Source organism: Hyaena hyaena, unplaced genomic scaffold (genome assembly GCF_003009895.1).
Source record: "Hyaena hyaena isolate Hyena2069 unplaced genomic scaffold, ASM300989v1 scaffold_34, whole genome shotgun sequence".
Lineage (NCBI taxonomy): Eukaryota > Metazoa > Chordata > Mammalia > Carnivora > Hyaenidae > Hyaena > Hyaena hyaena.
The window spans coordinates 3,245,018-3,266,764 of NW_024080665.1; the positions used below are offsets into that span (position 1 = coordinate 3,245,018).

The 21,747-nt window shown below is 38.5% G+C and overlaps 1 protein-coding gene across 2 annotated transcripts in view; it reads left to right on the top strand.

Annotated features, from left to right (window-relative positions):
* Positions 1 to 19,095, top strand: part of ACER3 (alkaline ceramidase 3) — a 186,817-nt gene extending 167,722 nt beyond the window's left edge. For both annotated transcript variants that reach the window (XM_039228793.1, XM_039228792.1), the window contains exons 8-11: positions 9,005 to 9,106; positions 11,232 to 11,336; positions 18,194 to 18,239; positions 18,739 to 19,095. In XM_039228793.1, coding sequence (XP_039084724.1) covers positions 9,005 to 9,106; positions 11,232 to 11,336; positions 18,194 to 18,239; positions 18,739 to 18,792 — 307 coding nt within the window. In that variant the 3' untranslated portion in view covers positions 18,793 to 19,095. The remainder of the gene's footprint in view (positions 1 to 9,004; positions 9,107 to 11,231; positions 11,337 to 18,193; positions 18,240 to 18,738) is intronic.
* The last annotated feature ends 2,652 nt before the right edge of the window (positions 19,096 to 21,747 follow it).

Here is a 21,747-nt window from a genome sequence, read left to right on the forward strand (position 1 = left end):
AATTGGTGACAACTGGCACTTACGATCAGAAAAGGAGCTATTTATGTCTGATCCTTTAAGATGTTGGCTGCCCAAAACTCTGCAAGACTTTAAGATAGAAAGTAGTAGGGGCTCCTGGGTGGCTCAGTTGGTTAACCGTCCAACTTCAGCTCAGGTCATGATCTCACCACTCGTGAGTTCGAGCCCCAGGTTGGGCTCTGTGCTGACTGCTCAGAGCCTGAAGCCTGCTTTGGATTCTGTCCCTCCCCAACTCATGGTGTCTCTTTCTGTCTCTCGGAAATAAATAAATGTTTAAAAATAGAAATATACACATAGAAAGTAGTAATCCTACAATACTACTGAGTTTTTGTAGAATTTTCCATTTGATAATAAAACCCACCTGTTTAATCTTAAAAAAAATATATACACACTAATTGTAAAAAAAAAAAAAAGGATATTAAAACAATATGTGCCACACAAATACTGACTAAAAGAAAGTTGGATTAGCCATTTTAATAACAAAAAATTAAGGCATTACTTAAAACAAATGTGTTTGCTATATTATTATTAAAAGATTCAATTTATCAGAAAAAAAAATGGCAGTTCTAAACCTTGTATGGAAATTTTTAAGCAAAACTTGACAGCATCACAAGGAAAAATGCATCAGTGTTCCATCATACTTGAAATATTTTAACACAGTAACTCTATGAAAAAGGATAAAGACAAAATTTGAATAATATAATCACAAGTTGATTTAATATGTTTAACCGTTAAAGAGTGCTTCGTCTTCTCAAGCATGCATGGAGTAGTTATTAAATCTACCAGACACTAGTTTTAAAACAAGGTTCAACAAACTTTAAAGAATTATTATCATGTATAAGATGTTCCCTGACTATAATACAATTAGTTAAAACAGGATTAGCCAAAAACCACACTTGTAAATATAAGTAAAAAATAGAAATCATAGTGGAAATAAGAAGTCACAGTGAAAGTGCTACAAATCAAAGTAGGATATAGCTAAAGTAGTTCTTAGAGGGACATGCATAGCCTTAGATGAAATAGGCTGAAGAATAATGAACTAAGCATAAGCATACAACTTCAATAATTCGAAAGCAGATCAATAGAATCAATCCACACAGAAATAAAGAATGGGACTAATAAAGGGCAGAAACTGATGAAAAGAGGGGCGCCTGGGTGGTTTAGTCAGTTAAGCATCTGACTTCAGCTCAGGCCATAATCTTGTGGTTCATGAGTTTGAGCCCCATGTCAGGCTCGGTGCTAACAGCTCAGAGCCTGGATCCTGCTTCAGATTCTGTCTGTCTGTCTGTCTCTCTGTCTCTCTCTCTCAAAAATAAAAGATAAACATAAAAAAATTTAAAAAGAGAAATTAATGAAAAGAAAACAGATATAATATTAAAGATTAATGTCCTCAATCTAATTTTGCTCCCTTCTCAAATCCTGCTAAGACTCCATCAAAGGAACATTTATAAAGCAGAAATCCACAAGAAGACTTAAAATTTTAGAAGCTGGAGAGTAGATGGATTACTGCTAACTGCCTTAAGTAACCCAAGAAAGCTGAATTTTTAAACAAAGAACCTCCAATTTACACCAGAATTTTCTCAAGTATCAAGCATTAGCAGCAACAGATAGTTTGGAAAAGAAGCTGGAAGAGATGTCTAAAATAAAGAGGACTGGTTAAAAATCTTTAAGAAGCTGTGGAATGCTTACATCCCCTTACCTACTCCATACCACTGAACAACTGCAGAAGCCTGTAGGTTTATTCTCTGGTAAGGGTCACACCCTTAGATTGTGTTTTGCATACACCATTGAGCATGTGATTACCAAGATGAGATCAGGGAAATTGGGTGACCTTATGCATTCTGAATGTTGAATGTAAAAACCTCCATGGAGAAAATTGAAAGAATTTTCTTTTAGGGAATATGAGCAGCCTAAAAGACCTAAAGATTCTGATATTGGGGGTTCCCTAACAATTGGTCCAGCAAAATAACCCTACACTGAAGGTTACTTGACTAAGGGCCTCAATCATATGCTTAGAGCTTGTGGTCACCTTTTTAGTTTCCCATTCTTCAAAATGAGGAGACAGTCATGGATAGGAAGAATAAATATAGTTAAGATGTCATTTCTACCTAAAGCACTCTACACATTCAATGCAATTCCAATCAAAATTGCACCAGCATACTTCTCAAAACTAGAACAAACTATCCAAAAATTTGTATGGAACCACAAAAGACCCCGAATAGCCAAAGTAATACTGAAAAATAAAACCAAAACGGGAGGTATCACCATCCCAGACTTCAGCCTCTACTACAAAGCTGTCATCATCAAGACAGTATGGTATTGGCACAAAAACAGACACATAGACCAATGGAACAGAATTGAGAACTCAGAAGTGGACCCAAAAGTATACAGCCAACTGATCTTTGACAAAGCAGGAAAGAATATCCAATGGAAAAAAGACAGCCTTTTTAACAGATGGTGTTGGGAGAACTGGACAGCAACATGCAGAAGAATGAAACTAGATCATTTTCTCACACCATGCACAAAAATCAACTCAAAATGGATAAAGGACCTGAACGTGAGACAGGAAACTATCAACACCCTAGAGGAGAAAGCAGGAAACAACCTCCTTGACCTCCACCGCAGCAACTTCTTACTTGACACATCCCCAAAAGCAAGGGAATCAAGAGCAAAAATAAACTGTTGGGACCTCATCAAGATTAAAAGCTTCTGCACAGCCAAGGAAACAACCCAGAAAATTAATAGGCAACCAACGGAATGGGAAAAGATAGTTGCAAATGACATATCAGATAAAGGGTTAATATCCAGAATCTATAAGGAACTCACCAAACTACACGCCCGAAAAACAAACAACCCAGTGAAGAAATGGGCAGAAGACATGAACAGACACTTCTCCAAAGAGGACATCCAGATGGCCAACAGACACATGAAACGATGCTCAGCATCCCTCCTCATCAGGGAAATACAAATCAAAACCACACTGAGATACCACCTCACGCCAGTCAGAGTGGCTAAAATGAGCAAATCAGAGAACTCTAGATGCTGGCGAGGATGTGGAGAAACGGGCACCCTCCTACACTGTTGGTGGGAATGTAAACTGGTACAGCCCCTCTGGAAAACAGTGTGGAGGTTCCTCAGGAAACTAACAATAGAACTCCCTTATGACCCAGCAATAGCACTGCTAGGAATTTACCCAAGGGATACAGAAATGCTGAGGCATAGGAGCACATGTACCCCAATGTTCATAGCAGCACTCTCCACAATAGCTAAAACATGGAAAGAGCCTAAGTGTCCATCAACAGATGAATGGATCAAGAAGATGTGGTTTATCTATACCATGGAATACTACATGGCAATGAGAAACAATGAAATCTGGCCATGTGTAGCAACATGGATGGACCTTGAGGGTGTTATGCTGAGCGAAATAAGTCAGGCAGAGAAGGACAAATATCATATGTTTGCACGTATAGGAGGATTAGGAGGAACTTGACGGAGGAACAAGGGGGAGAAGAAGGGCGGAAATGGTGGGGGAAAGGGAGAGAGGCAAACCATGAGAGACTCTTGAATGCTGACAAAAACTGAGGACTGATGGATGTGGGGGGGAGGGGGGGAATGGGCATGGAGGAGGGCACTTTGGGGATGAGCACTGAGTGTTATGTGGAAACTAATTTGACAATAAACTATTTGTAAAAAAAAAATAATAATAATAATAATAATAAAAAAAAAATGAGGAGACAGTGCCAGACATATGATGAATGCAACCAATATGAAAGATAGAAGCCAAAACAAATAATAAGGGGAAAAAAGGAACTTAGAAGAAACAACTTATGTGTGAAGAAGAAAACTTAAAAAATAATAAAACAACAAATATCCTTATTCATATTCCTAGAAATAGATCTATGAGTCAAGAGTAGGATGCAAAAAAAAAAAAAAAAAAAAAGGAACATTGAAAGAATCTGCTCCCCCAGAAAAGATGCTAAAAATATGGTAAAATGAAAAACTGAAGTTAAGGGTTTGAAAGACACAGTCAAAGAAGCTATTGGAATTCCTTCTCCAGAACACACATTGTGATTGCATTACGGTCCATCATCCCCCATCCACCAGCAAGAATCTACCACAGGAAAGGCTTACTAAGCCCATGGTATGGTCCAGATTAAACAGGACAGCATAAGGTCTCAGGACCCTTGGGCCTACTCACCACCACTGCTGTGGAGAAACAGTGAAGTATTCCTCAAGTCCATAGGCTTCCCAGCAGAAAGGGCAGAAGCAAAGACAGACCAACAGATAGACAGACACACCCATATGCACCTGGGTACCACTAGGCTGATGAGAAAGAAATGGAGAAGAGACTCAGTAAAAATATTATGGGGAGGGATAGAAGGGCCAACATAAAAAAAAGGGGGGAAGGGACAGTGCAGATAAAATGGAAGGGAGGGAATCATCACCAAGATTATTCAAGAAAAGACCTTATAAATGAAAGACATGAATTATTGCATTGAAAGAACCCATTGGCTATTCACAATGGGTGGAAATAAATCCATGCCAGTTTCAGAATTCTAGACAAAGAAGATTTCAGAAGTTTATAGAGTTAGAAGGCAGATAATACAAAGGATCACAAATCAGAATGGTTTAGGGCTTATCAAAACAAAACTGGCAGCTAGAATTACAGAATTCTAACCTAGGATCTTGTAGTTGGCCAAACTACCAATGAAATATAATGATAAAATACATCTTAAATTCTCAAAAAAAAAAAATAGCCCATAAACTATCATACAGAAACCTACTGAAGGATGTATTTGACCAGAGTGAGAGTAAACCAAAAAGGAGGAAGACATGAAATTAAAGCCAGGAAATCCAACATGGAGAGAGGTAAAAGCAGTTCCCAAGGTGAAGAGAAAGGGAAAGATTTCGTAGATCATAGCTATACACTAGTCAGGAAGGCAGTTCAGAATGAAGCACTGTTAACTCCAGACACAGATGTGTTGAGAACCTTCTGTAGTATACATTCTCATACCTGATAATCATGAGTAGTTTGTCCCCAGAATCTTATCTGTACTTAGTTTGTAGGGACCATGTGCTGATGAAATTCGTGCTCTCTCCGGTGTATCCTGCTACCTGGATAACCAAAGACGTTCATTTCACCCCACAGAAGAATTTTGCTTTGACCTTCTGCTGAGAGCTGAAGATTGGCCCTGGTAAGTAAGCTTAGAAGCAGAAAATAGAGAGTACCATCGCCCCACTGGTCATATTCTGTCACATCTCAGCTCCTGACCCACACTGACACCCTGTGAGATACCCTCACTGTGTTGAGTCCTATGTTTCCTGAGACTCGTTTTTGCCTCCCCTAAATGGGGTTATGATAAACTGTTTGAAAAGCTGAAGACATCATCGTCTAGGAGATGTTCATCAAACAGCGAAAATAATACTTTTTTTCCATGCACAGCCAAGTTTTTGCTTTCCTGATGGTTTTTAAATTACTTTATCATTCATCTATATGTAGATGCCTGTAGTTAAAATATTTGAGAAAATCTGTTCTTGTCATTCACCATATTAAAAATTGCATGAAGATTGCAATAGATTTAGAAAAAGCATTCCCTAAAATTCAATAGCTACTTACAATCTAAAAACAAAATAAAGCCCTTTATAAATGACTAATAGAAGGGAACTTTCTTAACCTGTAAACTCTATAGCATCTAACACATTTAGTCATGAAATGTTAAAAAAAAAATTCTCTTTAAAATGAAGAATAAAACAGGAATATATATTATCACCACTTCTATTCAGCATTCTCCTGGCCGAAGGCCTATCCAACATAGTATTTGCAAATGACATAATCATGTACAGAAAATGTCATAATACATGTACCAAAAAAACTACTGGAAGCAGTAAGCTGGAATTCAACAAGGTCATGAAATTCAAATGAATATTCAAAAATCATATTTCTATGCACTAGCAGTGGAACAACTGAGAAATAAAATTTCAAAAGTACAATTTCCAGTAGCATCAAAAGAAGTCAGATGTTTAGGGACTAAATTTTGCAACAGGATGCAAGACATGCATATGGGAAACTAGAATGAACTGTTTTTTGCTGAAAGAAATTAAATAAGCTCTAAATAAATGGATAGATGTACCATTTTCATGGATTAGAAAACTCAGTATTATTGTCATTTCTCCCCAATTGATCTATAGTTTTAATGCAATCACAATCAAAATCTCAATAGGCTTTTTGGTAAAAATTGAGAAACTGATTCTGAAATTTACATGGGAATACAAAGGATCTAGAAGAACCAAAACAGTTTTTAAAAAGAACAGCAAAGTTAGAGGACTTACACTCCTTGATTTAGTCTGTGCTATGCTAACCAAGACAATGTGGTATCGGTGGTAAGAATGAAATACAGATCAATAAAACATCCAAATATACACCACTCATCCATACCGACCTCATGTTAAGTAAACATTCAGAGGTAATTTTGTTGGGGAAAGGATAATCTTTTCAATAAATTGTGTTGAAACAACTGTATATTCTCATTTTTAAAAATGAACTTAAGGGCACCTGGGTTGCTCAGTTGGTTAAACATCCTACTTCGGGTCAAGTCATGATCTCACAGTACATGGGTTCGGGCCCCACCTCAGGCTCTGTGCTGACAGCTCAGAGCCTGGAGCCAGCTTCAGATTCTGTGTCTCCCTCGTTCTCTTTCTGCCTCTCCCCCACTGTGTTCTCTCTCTTTCAAAAATAAACATTTAATAAATAAATGAACTTAAACTCATGCCATTACAGAAATTCCTAGAATTGAATCATATCCCTACGTATAAAAGCTAAAATTATAAAACTTCTAGCAGAAAATATAGAAGTTTTTAAATTTTTTTAATGTCTTTATTTTGAGAGACAGAGAGTGAGCAGGGGAGAGGCAGAGAGAGAGGGAGACATGGAATCTGAAGCAGGCTCCAGGCTCTGAGCTGTCAGCACAGAGCCCAACGTGGGGCTCAAATCCACAGACTGTGAGGTCATGACCTGAGCCGAAGTCAGACACCCAACCGACTGAGCCACCCAGGCGCCCCAAAATATAGAAGTTTTTGCAGCCTTTGATTGAGGGAAGTTATGTAATAGGACACAAAAAAACTATAATGAAAAAATTGTTAAGTTGAACTTTATCAAAATAACAAATTTTTATTCTTCAAAAGACATTGTTATGAAAATGAAAGGCAGGGGTGCCTGGGTAGCTCAGTTGGTTAAACATACAAATCTTGATTTTTGTTCAGGTCATGATCTCACGGTTTGTGAGTTTGAGCCCCATGTGAAGCTGTGAGCTGACAGTATGGAGCCTGCTTGGGATTCTCTCCCTCTCTCTGCCCCTCACGTACCTGTGTGCGCGTGCTCACTCTCACTCTCTCGCCCTCTCGCTCTCTCAAAATAAATAAACTTAATAAAAAGAAAATGAAAGGCAAATCACAGACTTGGAGAAAATACAAAATATATACTCAACAAAAGGCTTAATGTTTAGATATATAAAGAACTCTTAAAATTACAAAAAAGAACTCTTAGAACTCAAGAAGGCAAATAATTTTTTTAAATAGGCAAAGATTCAACAAACACTGTATCAGGGAAGATACATGGATGGCAAATAGCACATAAGATGTTGAATAACATTAGTCACCAGGGAAATGCAAATCAAAATCACAATGAGGTAAACCTCACTTAACGACTACAAGGAACAACTAAAATGAAGCAAGCAAAAACAGATGTTATACTAAGTTTTGGTGAGGATGTAGAACCGAAAACATACACTGCTGGTGGGAATGTAAAATGATACACACTTAGGAAAACAGTTTAACAGTGTCTTAAAAAGTTTAACATTCACCTGCCATTCAGTACAGCTGTTCCTCTCCTAGCTTTTCCCCCCGAGAGAAATAAAAGCATATGTTCATGCAAAAACTTACTTATCAATGTTTGTAGCTATTTTATTATAGAAAAAACTGGAAACACCATAAATGTCCACCAGCATTTGGACAGGTAAACAAATTGTGGTTTGTCCATACAATGGAATACTACTCAGCACTAAAAGGAGATGAAATAGTGATACATGTAACGACATGGATGAATTTCAAAATAATTATGCCAAGTGAAAGAAGCTATGCAATGAAGAAGATCTGTATTATTCCATTTATATAACATTCTAAAAATTGCAAATTACACTTTGGACTTGGTGGATATGTGGATTGTGGTATAAGGTTCACAGATATATACAGATATACTGGTCAAATGTACACTTGAAATATATTCAGTTTAACATAAACCAATGATACCTCATGGAAGCTATAAAAATATATAAGCTATTGTTCTTGTTTTGGGCAACTCATAAAGCTTCACTTTTCTCATCAGTGATGTGCAAAGAGTAACACCTGCTTCACAGGGTTTATTTGAAGATTTTATTCATATGCTTGTGTATCTAATTTACTATGATGCCTACCTGACACACCTGTACAGGTAACTCAGTCAATGTTAATTCTGTTCCAGCAACCCTGCCTCTTTCAGAGGACTGATACGGTTATTGGGGGCCTTCAGATTACTTTCTCGAAGCCCATAGCAAAGTCTTAATGGCACATTCTTTCTCATTTTTTTTTAGTGGCTAAATCTAATAAGGAAGTGTATTAGAGAATTTAAAGATAGGTATGCTTTTAAGACTAACAAAAACCTTTCCTTCTCGGAGCACCTGTGGCTCAGTCGGTTGAGTGTCCAACTTTGGTTCAGGTCATGATCTCGTGGTTCGTGAGTTCAAACCCCTCATCAGGCTCTGTGCTGACAGCACAGATCCTGCTTCAGATCCTCCATCTCCCTCTCTCTGCCCCTCCCCTGCTTGTACTCTGTATCAAAAATATACAAACATTAAAAAAAAAACTTACCTTCTCATGAAAGTGATGGCTTCAAGCTCTGATAATGACAGGAGTTGACAAAATTTCATTTTGCTTTTCCCCTTTTTTCCCACAGGGTGTATCCGTGGCTCAGAGGACTGGGTTATACATCCTTGGGTATATTTTTATTGGGATTTCTATTATGGAACATAGATAACATATTTTGTGATTCACTGAGGTAAGATGTGAATCTTTTTCAATCTTTGAGAAATATTTTTAGAAACAGTCTATAAGCAGAGAATTTCATAGACATAAAGAATTATTAGTGCCACAAAGTGAATTTTTGCCATTGTTGAAGTTAAAAAGTATGTATAGCACAATAAAGTTAAATTCTGAGAATACTTGTTTAATTAACCTAAAAATTTGGACCCAAGACTATTTTTTAACATCTGTAGGGATTTTTGTGTGCACGCATCACAGAACTATAGAGTTAATCAGACATTAATTAGGCCTCTTAAATCTGCCTAATCTGCTGTGTTGAAGAAATAAGACTGATTTGTAAGAAGTGTGGGAAATATATGTATATAATTTTGTACTTTAATGTACTTACTTAATGTTATTTTCTAAGAAACGCAAGTGTTCCTTTTTCTATCTTGTCAGCTATTATGTATTGACTAGAGTTTGAATTTTGGGTCTCAGGATCCTAGTCTGTCATTAAAATACTATATTTCTGGGCCTCAATTTCCATAAAGTGCACGTTAAATAGGTTCAAACTAGTGGGTCCTTCCAGTTCAAAATTCTGTGTCCTAAAGTTTTGCATGAACACATATATTGAATAGCACCAGGGAGAGGCAGTTTGCAAAATTTAGACTGTGAGAAATATATAGGATGAATGATCTGGTTTCTTCAGCATAAGTTGCAGAGGGGGTAAAAAAGGGAGGAGAAACATAGATTAAAAGAGACCTAAGAGACTTACTGTATCAACCAAATGTCATATGTTGATTTTTTTTTTGAATCTTGATTAAGCAGACAAACTGTAAACAAACAAGCAAACAAAAACAAAACAAAACCAAAATTCTAAACTTACAAAACAATTGTAAGTTTGATCAGTAATTGATTATTTGGTGATATTAAGAGATTATTGTTAATATTTTATATGTGAAAATGGTATTATGGTTATGTTTTAAAGAGGTTTTAATCTCTTAGAGACACATACTAAAATATTTAGAGTTAAAATACAATATCTGGGATTTGCTTCAAAATATAGAAGGGGAGAAGCAGATGAGAGTTCACATGATTGGCTGTTAGTTACAATTGTTGAAGCTGGATAATGGGCACATTATTATTTTGCCTATTGTTGCCTATGTTTGAAATTTTCCATAATAAAAAGTTAAATAAGTAAATTTAGATTTTTCAATGTACACAAATAAGTAATATACCTAGCTTAGAAAACTGAGGTCTGAGTGAGTAGTTCTAAATCAGTAATACCCATCAGAAACCCTATTACAGAAGGCATTTACACTGTTGAGATAAGTTATCATCCTCTGGGTGAATGCCACCAAGAAACAAAGTTCTTAGAGACAGCAATTGTCTCAGAAATTCATGGGCTATCTAGAAAAATAGTTCGGTGTTTCACATTGATATTTCCCATTCTAATAAATGAGAATGTTAATATGCTACACACTTAATCAAAAAATCTAGAATTTGAGACTCAGCTGTGCCACTTGGCTGAGTGATTTGGCCACCTTGGTGTCTGAATTTTAGTTCCTCACATGTAAAGCAAAGCTAATAATAGCCACCTCAGTGTCTCACTATTAAGTGAAATCTTAGTTACAAAGGCACTTCGTAGACTGGACAGCGCTCATCTGAGAGGATGGTTACACATAGGAGAAGCCTGCTTCTGGCTTCCTGAGTGAATAGCTAAGTAGACCAGTGTTTCCCAAGTTGTGTTCCAGGAAACACTTGTTCCACAAAGTCTTAGTAAGGTATTACATTATGAAAGCATTCTTTGCATTAGTATATTACCTGAAAAATATGAAAAGAAACTCTTAGAGTTATGATAGGACTTCTCCATAGGACTGCTGTTAATATACACTGCAGTCTCCAAGAGGGGAATAAACTATGTACTATTTCCCACATTTTTTTTGACACAGAATAATTTCTTCATGGAACTTCTGCTAGGAATGCTGTTCCTCAAAATACACTTTGGAAAACAATATGGCAGACTACAGCAGATTAAGGAAATTAAATAATTGCCATGTTTGAGAGTCACATTTTAAAATGTTTACAGGCTGTCAGCAATAGTTGCTAAATTTAAAAAAAAAAAGATAATAACATAGTGACTTCTTTCCCCCTCTTCACAGGAACTTTCGAAAGAAGATGCCACCTATCATAGGTGTTACCACACAGTTTCATGCATGGTGGCATATTTTAACTGGCCTTGGTTCTTATCTTCACATCCTTTTCAGGTAGGAAATAGACATTGTTTTAGCAGAGTGTTGAATGAAGTGTTTATTCCTTTACTCTTCAAATAGGATGGTGTAGATATAAAATGTCAGAGACAAAATCAGGAACTTATGTTCCAGCTTTGGCTCTGCCACTGGGTCACCTTTGGCAAGTCCCTTCCCCTCTCTGCAGCGCTTAGTTTTCTCATCCTTAAATTTAAAAAAAAATTTTCCTGGTTTTTTTTTTTTTATTTTTTTTATTTTCAGGGAGATAGAGCATGCGCACATGCACAAGCAGGGAAGGAGCAAAGATTGGGGGAAGGAGAATCCCAAGCAGGCTCCATGCTGTCAGCACAGAGTCTGATGCAGGGCCAGATCTCATGAACTGTGAGATCATAACTGAGCCAAGATGAAGAGTTAGATGCTTAACCAACTGAGCCACCCAGGCCGCCCACTTTTAAACTGAGATAATTGTATTAACTGACCTCTGACATATGATCCACATTTTAGAGCAAGAAGGATACAGACATTTCCGTTTCATGTTTATCAAAGTATCTTTGTTTACAGAGAAAAAATTTAGAGGGGAAAGAACAGCCAGATCCACTGAGTAGGGGACTGGAGTATGAGTAAAGCATGAGTGTCGGAAGTCCCCAGCTTAATGTGTCTCCTTCCCTGAAATAAGTTCGTTGCCACTTCTCATCCCCTACTCCCCCCTCAAATGATTGTTGGAGGTCACTTATAACAAAAATGAAATTAAAATTCTCTCTGATCACCCTATTCAAATAATACCTCCATCTCTGTCTCCTTTTACCAGGCCTTATTGTTCTTCAGAGCATTAATAAGCAGTTATATATCTTTACTTGTTTGCCTCTCCCAGCTAGACGTTAAGTTCGTGGAGAGCAGGGACACTATCTTATTCACTGCTGTCCTCTCAAATGCTTAGAACAGTACCTGTCAGACAGCAAGCACTCAGTATATATTGTTAAATAATTTAATGAATGAATGTGTACCTGTTGATCTCTTTACTGGGGGGGTCAGACTATGTTCAATCTCAAATTCTTCTTAAGGGTTGAGATAGCTGAAATAATTCTAGAAAGGGGAAGAAAATTGATTCCCCTTGAATCAATGTGAAAATTTGTAGAATACCTCCACAAAATAACATTTGCATCTCACCTCTCTGGAGATCAACCTGTTTAGGCATTCTGAATTATCTAAAATATAACGACCTGAGAGGCACCTGGTGGCTTAGTCAGTTAAGCATCCGACTTCAGCTCGAGTCATGATCTCACGGTCCATGAATTTGACCCCTGTATCAGGCTCTGTGCTGACAGCTTGGAGCCTGGAGTCTGCTTTGGTTTCTGTGCTCCCTCTCTCTGACCGCCCCCCCCCCATAAAGAAACATTTTTTAAAATGTTTTTCAGGGCGCCTGGGTGGCTCAGTCAGTTGGGCGTCTGACTTCAGCTCAGGTCATGATTTCACGGTTTGTGGGTTCGAGCCCAACGTTGGGCTCTGTGCTAACAGTTCAGAGCCTGGAGCCTGCTTTGTCTCCCTCTCTCTCTGCCCCTCCCCTGCTCATGCTCTGTCTCTCTTTCTCTCAAAAATAAATAAATGTTTAAAAATTAAAAAAAAATTTTTTTCATATAATTACCTGAGAATTATAGAAAAGGAACTTCTGGGCAGCTAAATAAGAATCACTGAATTAATGGTGTGAAGAGCTCAAAACCTTGAGCTCTTAATCATGGAAGAGCTCTTAAACTTTGGCTGTAAGTATATTTATTTTATATTTTGTCACTTGTTACTACATTGATTATTTGAATTCTCAGCCCATAGCACATTAAAAATATCCGATTTAAAAGAGAAGGGATGGGAAATGCTTGAGGAAATTGACAAATGATAGAAAAAGAGAAACAAGAATAATTGTAAAATTCCTGAGAATTACAAATTTAGCCCCTTAACGCTGCCCAGGTGGTCCCAAGGACATTACTGCAGTGTAATACAATACAGTAGTAAATTTCTATAATAAATACTCAGGAGGAGGTGAAAGTATACTTATCATATTCTCTTGTTTCCTTTTACACCTTCCCCTCACCATCTCCCTTTCTCTTGCTCCTTCTCTCCCCCTGGTATGGAAACCAGGGTAAGGAGGGGGAAGAAGTGCTGTGCAGAGATGGCAGCGTTTAGTGTCCAAGGATTGCAGACAAGGGGTCAGCGGTGGCAGCATGCTGCGCTTCCAAGAGAATGTGGGGGTGATGGAGAGGTGGCTGCCACGTGGGGCAGGGAAGCAGGGTGGTGAGGGGAAGTGATGTGGTGGGCAGGCGGACAAGGTGGCTGGAGTTAGGAAATGGGTGACACTGAACAAGTAAATCAGTCAGTCAGACAATAAATAAATATATGGAGGATGACCAAAGCCTGATTTCTCCACTGACTCAGAAGGGATTTACAAATACTGAAAGAGGAAAAGCTAGAATGAACCTTGAGAGGGGGTTAGATTGGAATTAAAAGTATTAGTATGAACTCATGAGTATGTGACACACACATATATACATACACACAGATGTAGAACAAGTTGGATGTGTATGTGTGGCATATGTTATAAATATATATGTATACATATGTTTACACATACCTGTATTGCCTAGCTCTGAACCCTGTGAAGGCTGAAAGGCAAGCACGCTCTGGCCTCTTAAACCTGAGATAGCTTGAATATTGAAATTAAATAGCAAGAGGTTCAATTACAGCCCATTGAATAAAATGAAAATCTGTGAGCACATACTAATATGAACAAATGAGAAGGAAAAGCTCTTCCTCACAAAAGAATGCTAATTAACAAAGGTAGAAGGAACAACGGGCACAAACGATGACCATTTGGCAGCCATCTTGGGAGATAGTTGATAGGTATAAGTCACCAATGGATGTTCTGGCTGACAAGTGGGAGTATGATGAGGAACACATATTGGTGTGATTTAGAGTATCTCCCCATGAAATACTAATACAAAGGGGAAAATGTTACTTTACAGTGAAGAAAACTGGCAGCAGCCACCTTGACCATGCATTTAATGTAACATCAACCATGATGGAGCAAGTCATTATAGTATGTCTCCTGATATAAGGCGCTAAAGTAAGCTCAGGTCACTTCTGTGGTGTTCCTGCCAAAACAGCATGGCTGGGGTCTGGGTATGAGGAAATCTTGCTGGGCCTATGATGAGGGTCCTTCTACAGAATGAAAGTCTTATACTTTGTAAGACTGTCAAGTTCATGAGACAAAGACTGAAGAACTGTTCTAGTTATAAAAAAGATTTTTAAGATATGAAAACTAAATGCAGTTCATGTTTCTGTATAGTAGCCTGAATCAGAAAGGAAAAAAAGAAATTATTGGGACCATCAGCAAAATTGTAATGAATTCTTGAGTTGGATGTTAGCCTTGTATTAAAGTTAATTTCCTGACTAGAAGGGTTGTATTGTAATTAGGAGACTGTCCTTGTTTTATGATGATACACATTAGAATATTTAGGGTGATGGGCATCATGTCATACAGTGACTCTATAGCATATGTTTATACACTTGAACGTGTGTGTGTGTGTGTGTGTAAAACAAATATGGCTAGATAATAACAATTGGAGCATCTAGAGAAGGGGATACAGGAATTCTTCAGACCAATCTTGCAACTTTCCTATAAGTTTGAAGCTATTTTTAAATTTAAAAAATTAAAAAGAAGGGAGGGAGGCCTCTAGATCATGGTTTTGTTTTGTTTCGAGATATTTGTAGTAAGTAAGCCAAGAGAAAACTGATCATCTAACTAGTAATCAAAAAATGCCTTCTAAACAGTAGGATATCCATTTTTGTGAATAAGAGGGGACTAAATGTACATACATGCTTATAAATGCTTACTGTCTTAGTAAGAGTATGTTAACCAGTAAGTACTGGCAGTTATCGCTGGCCTGCATATCACAGCTGGGAGACAGACCTGCTTTTCCCTGTGTACTTGTTAATACTGTTCAGATTTTTCACCAAATGATTGTATTACCTTTTGAAAAAAAATAATTTAGGGGTGCCTGGGTGGCTCAGTTGGTTAAACATCTGACTTTGGCTCAGGCCATGATCTCACAGCTCGTAAGTTCTAGCCCCACGTGGGCTCTATGCTGACAGCTCAGAGCCTGGAGCCTGCTTCAGATTCTTTGTCTCCCTCTGTGTCTCTCTTTGCCCCTCCCCCAACTTGTGTGCTCACTCACTCTCTTTCTCTCTCTCTCTCAAAAAAAAAAACATTAAAAAGTTTTTTAAAAGAAAAAAATAATAATTTAAATATATTTTAAATATAATTTAAAAATAAAATGATGATTTAATGTTTATTTTTGAGAGAGAGGCAGAGTTTGAGCAGGGGAGGGGCAGAGAGAGAAGACACAGAATCCAAAGTAGGCTTCAGGCTCTGAACTGTCAGCACAGACCCCAGCTCAAACTCACCAGCCGTGAGATCATGACCTGAGCTGAAGTCAGATGTTTAACTGACTGAGGCACCTAGGCACCCCAATAATGAAGATATTTTTTATATCTGTTAAGTGAGCTTTATGGCATTTTGAAATTTCCTTCTGTATTCTTTAGCTGCAATGATATGGTATGATCATGTATTACTTGTCAGTGTAAATTGATATAACCCATTTGGAAAGAAATGCAACACTATATGTGTTTGTGAAAACAAAATATGTATATTTTTTATCCCAGATATTATATTCCTTGGAATTTATCCTAAAGATATAACCCAGAAAAAAGAAAATGTGTGTGTAAATTCAAATATGTTTATCACAGTGTTACTTAATTAGCAAACGACAATAATAATAGAAGAAAAATAAAACATACTATCCAATAGGGTAGAATTATAAAGTAAATTATAGTATATCTTTTATTCAGTCATTTAAAATTATAAATATAAAAAGTTTATAGCAACATAGATATTTGGATTACTTGGATTTTTAACTGAAACAGACTAAAATCATATATAGGTAATAATTATTAACCCTGTATAAATATTAATTTCTGTGGGGATAAAGTTTACAGTAAATACAGAAAAAAATGAAGCATTTTGACTGTATTTGGTGGCAGGTTTTGACTTTTTTTGTTTTCTATTAACGTTAAAATGCTTTACTTTGACTTTTTTTAAAAGTTTATTTATTTATTTTGAGAGAGAGAGAGAGCAGGGGAGGGCAGAGACACAGAGAGAGAGAGAGAGAGAGAGAGAGAGAATCCCAACCAGGCTCCTTGCTGTCAGTGTAGAGCCTGATGAAAGGCTTGAACTCACGAACTATGAAAGCATGACCTGAGCCAAAATCAAGAGTTGGATGTTTAACCAATTGAGACACCCAGGCGTCCCTACTTTGATTTTTTTTTAAGCAGGCATGGAAGATAGAATATGTTTCAGACCTATTTCACCCTAAATAACTAAAACAAAAGAAGTTTGGATATTTAAGTTATGGAAATGTTGGTTCTTTGGGTACCTTGTTGAATGAAGCATGCATATAATATTTCAGAGGGATGATTTGAGAATGTAATAATATAATACATGTGCCCTTTAAGACTAGAAAGGAAAAACATGGGGCACCTGGGTGGCTCAGTCAGTTAAGCATCTGACTTCAGCTCAGGTCATGATCTCATGATTTGTGGGTTTGAGTTCTGCTTTGGGCTCTGTGCTGACAGCTTGGAGCCTGGAGCCTGCTTCGGATTCTATGTCTCCTTCTCTCTCTGCCCCTCCCCCACTTGTGCTCTGTCTCTCTCTCTGTGTCTCTCAAAAGTAAATAACTGTAAAAAAAAATTTTTTTTAAAGACTATTATACACATGTTTGTTTTAAAGAAAGAGTTAACACAGTGAAGTAAAAATATCTGAGCTCAGATCTTTGCTCCGTCACTCCAGAACTCCCTAACTGTGTAACAATCTTGAGCCACGCTTTTTACTTGCTGTATACAGTCTTGGGGCGCCTGGGTGGCTCAGTCAGTTGAGCACATCTGACTCTTGATTTCAGCTCAGGTCATGATCCCAGGATCCTGGGATTGAGCTCCACATTGGGCTCCGCACTGACCATGGAGCCTGTTTAATATTCTCAATCTCTCTCTCCCTCTCTCTCTTTCTCTCTCATTCTGATCCCCTCCCTGCTCACACTCTCTCTCTAAAAAAAATTTTTAAATTTAAAATAAAAAAAAAGAATCCAATCTCATCTTCAGCTGTTACTTTAGATAATTTTTAAATTTTGTTAATATTTACTTTTGAGAGAGACAGAGCTTGAGTGGGAGAGGGGCAGAGAGAGAGACACAGGATCTGTAGCAGGCTCCAGGCTCTGAGCTGACAGCACAGAGTCCAATGTGGGGCTCAAACTCATGGACTGCGAGATCATGACCTGAACTGATATCCAATGCTTAACTGACTGAGCCACCCAGGAGCCCCCAAGATGTTACTTATTTTAAAGGCTACTATGAGGAAGACTTTCTGTTACCTTCCTGATTATCTCATACCTGTATTGTAATCCTCGTAGAGCTGATATAACCACTTACAAGATACTCTACGAATACTCTCCTTTAATCATGGCTACCATATATCTTCAAAGATGAAGCTGGTAATTATGATATGAATCATCAAACATGAGCAGAATGTTCCCTGCTAAACTACAAACACCCTGAGGTCACAGTCTGAGAGTGATCATTTCTCTGGCTTCCTTAGTATCTTGCCAAGTGTTCTGCATAGAGTAGGTGCTCAAAGAAATGGTTGCTAAATGAACAAAGAATCTACCAATGTTGCTTTTCTTTGTATATATAGAGGCACTGTGGTTAAATTTGTCAGGAAACCAGTTTGTATGAAAAAAATCTGAAGAGCTTTCCACCCCACTTCCCTTTTCTTTCAGTTTATATACAAGAACTCTTTACCTGAAATACAGGCCAAAAGTGAAGGTAAGTTCCCTTCCTAGGGGTGTACGTGTGTGCGCGCGTGTGCGTGTGTGTGTTGGGGCAGGGGAGGGTATTGGGAGGATGGAACAGAGATGGAAGAAGCGGGTGGGGTGGAAAGGTGGTAGAGAGAGTACCGGCTTTGGAACCAGATGCTCTTGACCTTGGGCAAGTGTGTTCTCTCTAAGCCTTAGTTTTTCTCAACAATAAAATGGAGCTGTTAATAGCTACATTACAGAGTGTTTTAAACATCTGAGATGATTTCAGTGCCCAGCTCATGACTGACAAAGTAGAAACTTGAGCCATTTAAATAAACCAAATAAAAATAGTTTCTGAGATCTGGTGCAACTCTGGAAAGAATATGCTGGACTCAGGCTGCTCATACCAGGACAGTTGTTAGCAAACCCAGGGAGCACCGAGCTGTAGTTCAGCACATGGGTTCTTTTTCAGGGACAGCATGCGACAGTGACCTTCTTTCATTTTGTCCTAACTTGTTTCCAAACAGTTTCTCTTCGGAATCTGGCCAGTGATCCTCTTTGAGCCTCTCAGGAAGCACTGATGAATTATTCCACTAAGAAAACAAAAAAAGCACCTACCATAGGCCTGGCCAAATGAATAAAGAAATCCTTAAAGATCTACACATTCAAATATATCGTGACCATCACAGCAAAGGAGTGATTTTCTAACTAATGCTGCCAGTCACACAGAGAATAAGGAATGGGCTTGTTGGATGTTTAGCTCGTGTCTTTAACTCATTTGTCCTTCTCCTCACACTCACCCTAAGATGTGTAAAAAGAGACAGACATACTGTGTGTGTATATACTTGAATGCTGGAAAAATGAGGCTTTTCTTAACAGGTTAACAGTGTGTGCTGATCATAGGAAATTTAACCTTTTTCCCTTTTTTCACAAGGGTTGCATGTGAATTATACTTTGTTAAATATTTAATTAAGTAATCAAAGCAGTCAGCTAAGTATTGGCAAAACCCCATACCCAGATGGCCAACTGTGGATCCAGGACTTAGCCGTGTCAGCCTCGATTTGTATTCCTGCCATAGTAACCTTGGGAATGGTTCCCCAAGCTGAAAAAGGGCTGTCTGTGGGATTCTGGTCCGCCTCTCTGTCCACCTCTGTGCTAGTCAGTATGTCGTAAGCACGCAGCAGCTGGCCACAAGGTCCCGTGCCAGCCGTATCCCAGATTTGCAGTGGGATCCGGGGTGTTTGTGCGTGGCCATCGCCAGTCAGAGTGGGTCACCTCGTAGTGTTTGTGAAGACCACGAGGACACCTGTGGAATGTTGTGCCTCCAGCCGGTTTAGTTAAAGGTGGTTTCTCTGTTTTCTTTGATCTTTGCAGATCTTTACGTTGTCACTGGTTTTATGGCAAGGCAAACATGATTGGTGGCCTGGCCTACCAATATTCCATCCTCTTGACAGAGCTTATTTGAAGTTACAATGAATGTTGTTACACTCCGCTTTTTGAACTCTGCCATACTTTCCAGTTTTCAGAAAGGCCATGGTTATGCCCAGGGAAATATATCAGGTTAACTAGAGCTAAGATGATCAGGATCCTATTTACATAAAGCTTATTAGAATACCTGCCCCTTCATTTGTTGAAGGAAATAGAAGAGTTGAGAACAGCTTTCACTTACTTGAACTTGTAACAGAGCTCCCCAAAATTAAAATGCTAAAAATTGGCAGTGAAATATCACCACAAAGCAGCTAGTTCTGGTTTGAGTTTGAATATATAACAAATTGAATCGCTTTTCACAAACATAACACCTGTCTGGAGTAAAACCTGATTTGACCCCTTTGCCTGATGTATCACCATATTGGTAGCTCTATACCCTTTAGCACTTTATTATAAAACCCACTTTGTTTTTACCCCATGGTCACATTGACCCAGCTTAGATCCTGAAGCTACAGCTTCAAAAGGAAAATCAGTTTTTTCTTCTGCAAAGGCATAAAAACACTCCTGTCATTTCTCCAGTATCCAGTAAGTCGCCCCGGTACAAATTTAAAACCAGTACAAACTTTGTTGTTTTTCTTCACCTCCTGGCTTTCATTTTAGTCCAAGTACAATTTTCCTTACCAAAGCATGCCAACACGCCATTAGGCATAGACTTCTGCCTACTTCTGTGATCCTCCAGCAAGGAAAGCACTTGCCAAAACAAAGCTAAAGAACTTTGGTTGTGCCTTAAGGAAGTCTAAAACTAAGCAGTTCCAACACACGACCATTCTTTTGCCGCAAGATTCTGACTTCTGGCTACATTTCATGTGCAGCTACCTAAGCTGTCAGCCGTCTTACATTTTTTAAACAGGTTCCTTTGTTTCACACCATTGTCTTTTGTACTTTTCACTCAAGGCAGACTTCTGTGTAAAGAATCTGTGTCTGGCAACAAAGGCACAACCCTCTTGATAGTGCAGTCAGGCGCAGGGAGACAGGTTGTGCGTATCCCCGAGAAGGTGTGGCGAGCCCCGCCCCCGCCCCCCTACCCCACCCCCACCCCGACCCCGACCAGAGCCCTTCCCAGCAGTTTGTTGAATGAACAGTTCAGCCACCACCCCCTGTAGTCACTCGCCGAATGAAGTTGTCCAGCACCTCCGTGGAGAGGTACGGGCACCACTGGGTGACTCGTAACGCTGTGGCCAGTTGTCCAGACACCTTTGTTGCTGCTGTGAAAACAGCTGGCACGAAAGCAGAACGCATGTTAGCAGTGTTGAGCGGAAAGCAGAACTGAACTGAATCTAGGCTCTACGTCTCCGCGTTAGCCTGTGCCTCACGTAGGACTCTCTTTCTAGCATTCTAAGTGTTAGCACACTCAGGACCTCTTTTCTGTGCCAGAGCGACTATTATGGAAATACTGCTGACCTTCAGGATATTACTAAATCAACTTTGTATCAATGGTTTTATTTTTCCCTCCTAGTAGGATTCCGGGTGGGCATTGAAGGGTTGGGTTCCCTTTGTTTTCTCGGCAGACTTCCTGAACTAGAGTATACAAAAACCCATTTCCTGCTGAGCAAACAGTGGTTTGTTTACATATCTGATGTGAAAGGTGCTCCTCTGTGAGTCCTATAGCAAATTACATTTTAGAAAATACTAGTATCTTATGAGGATATGAAAGCAGCTGTTTGCTTGTGCATCTTAATATCCTGCCATTTTCACTCTGGAAAATTGAAAGCAATTTGACTTTTTTTAAAGGAAAACTCAATGAAAGGTGGTTGTCCTGACCTGGTTGGCCCCTCCACCCACCCCTCCCCACTGTGGTGCTTTCGTGAAACTTTGCCAACACCGGAAGTGATCTCTTTTAATTTCTGCGATATCGTATAAATTGATGATTGGTGATAAACTGATGACAAACATCCAGTTTTGAGTAATTTGTACTCAAAGTACTGGTATTTGGTTCAGCAGAATTAGATGAAATATTATGGTTTACCCTAAATGCACAGTTTCCAAGACCGTTAAATTAGCCTTTCCTTACACTAAGAAGGTTTTACTTATACTGATGAAGTGTTGGG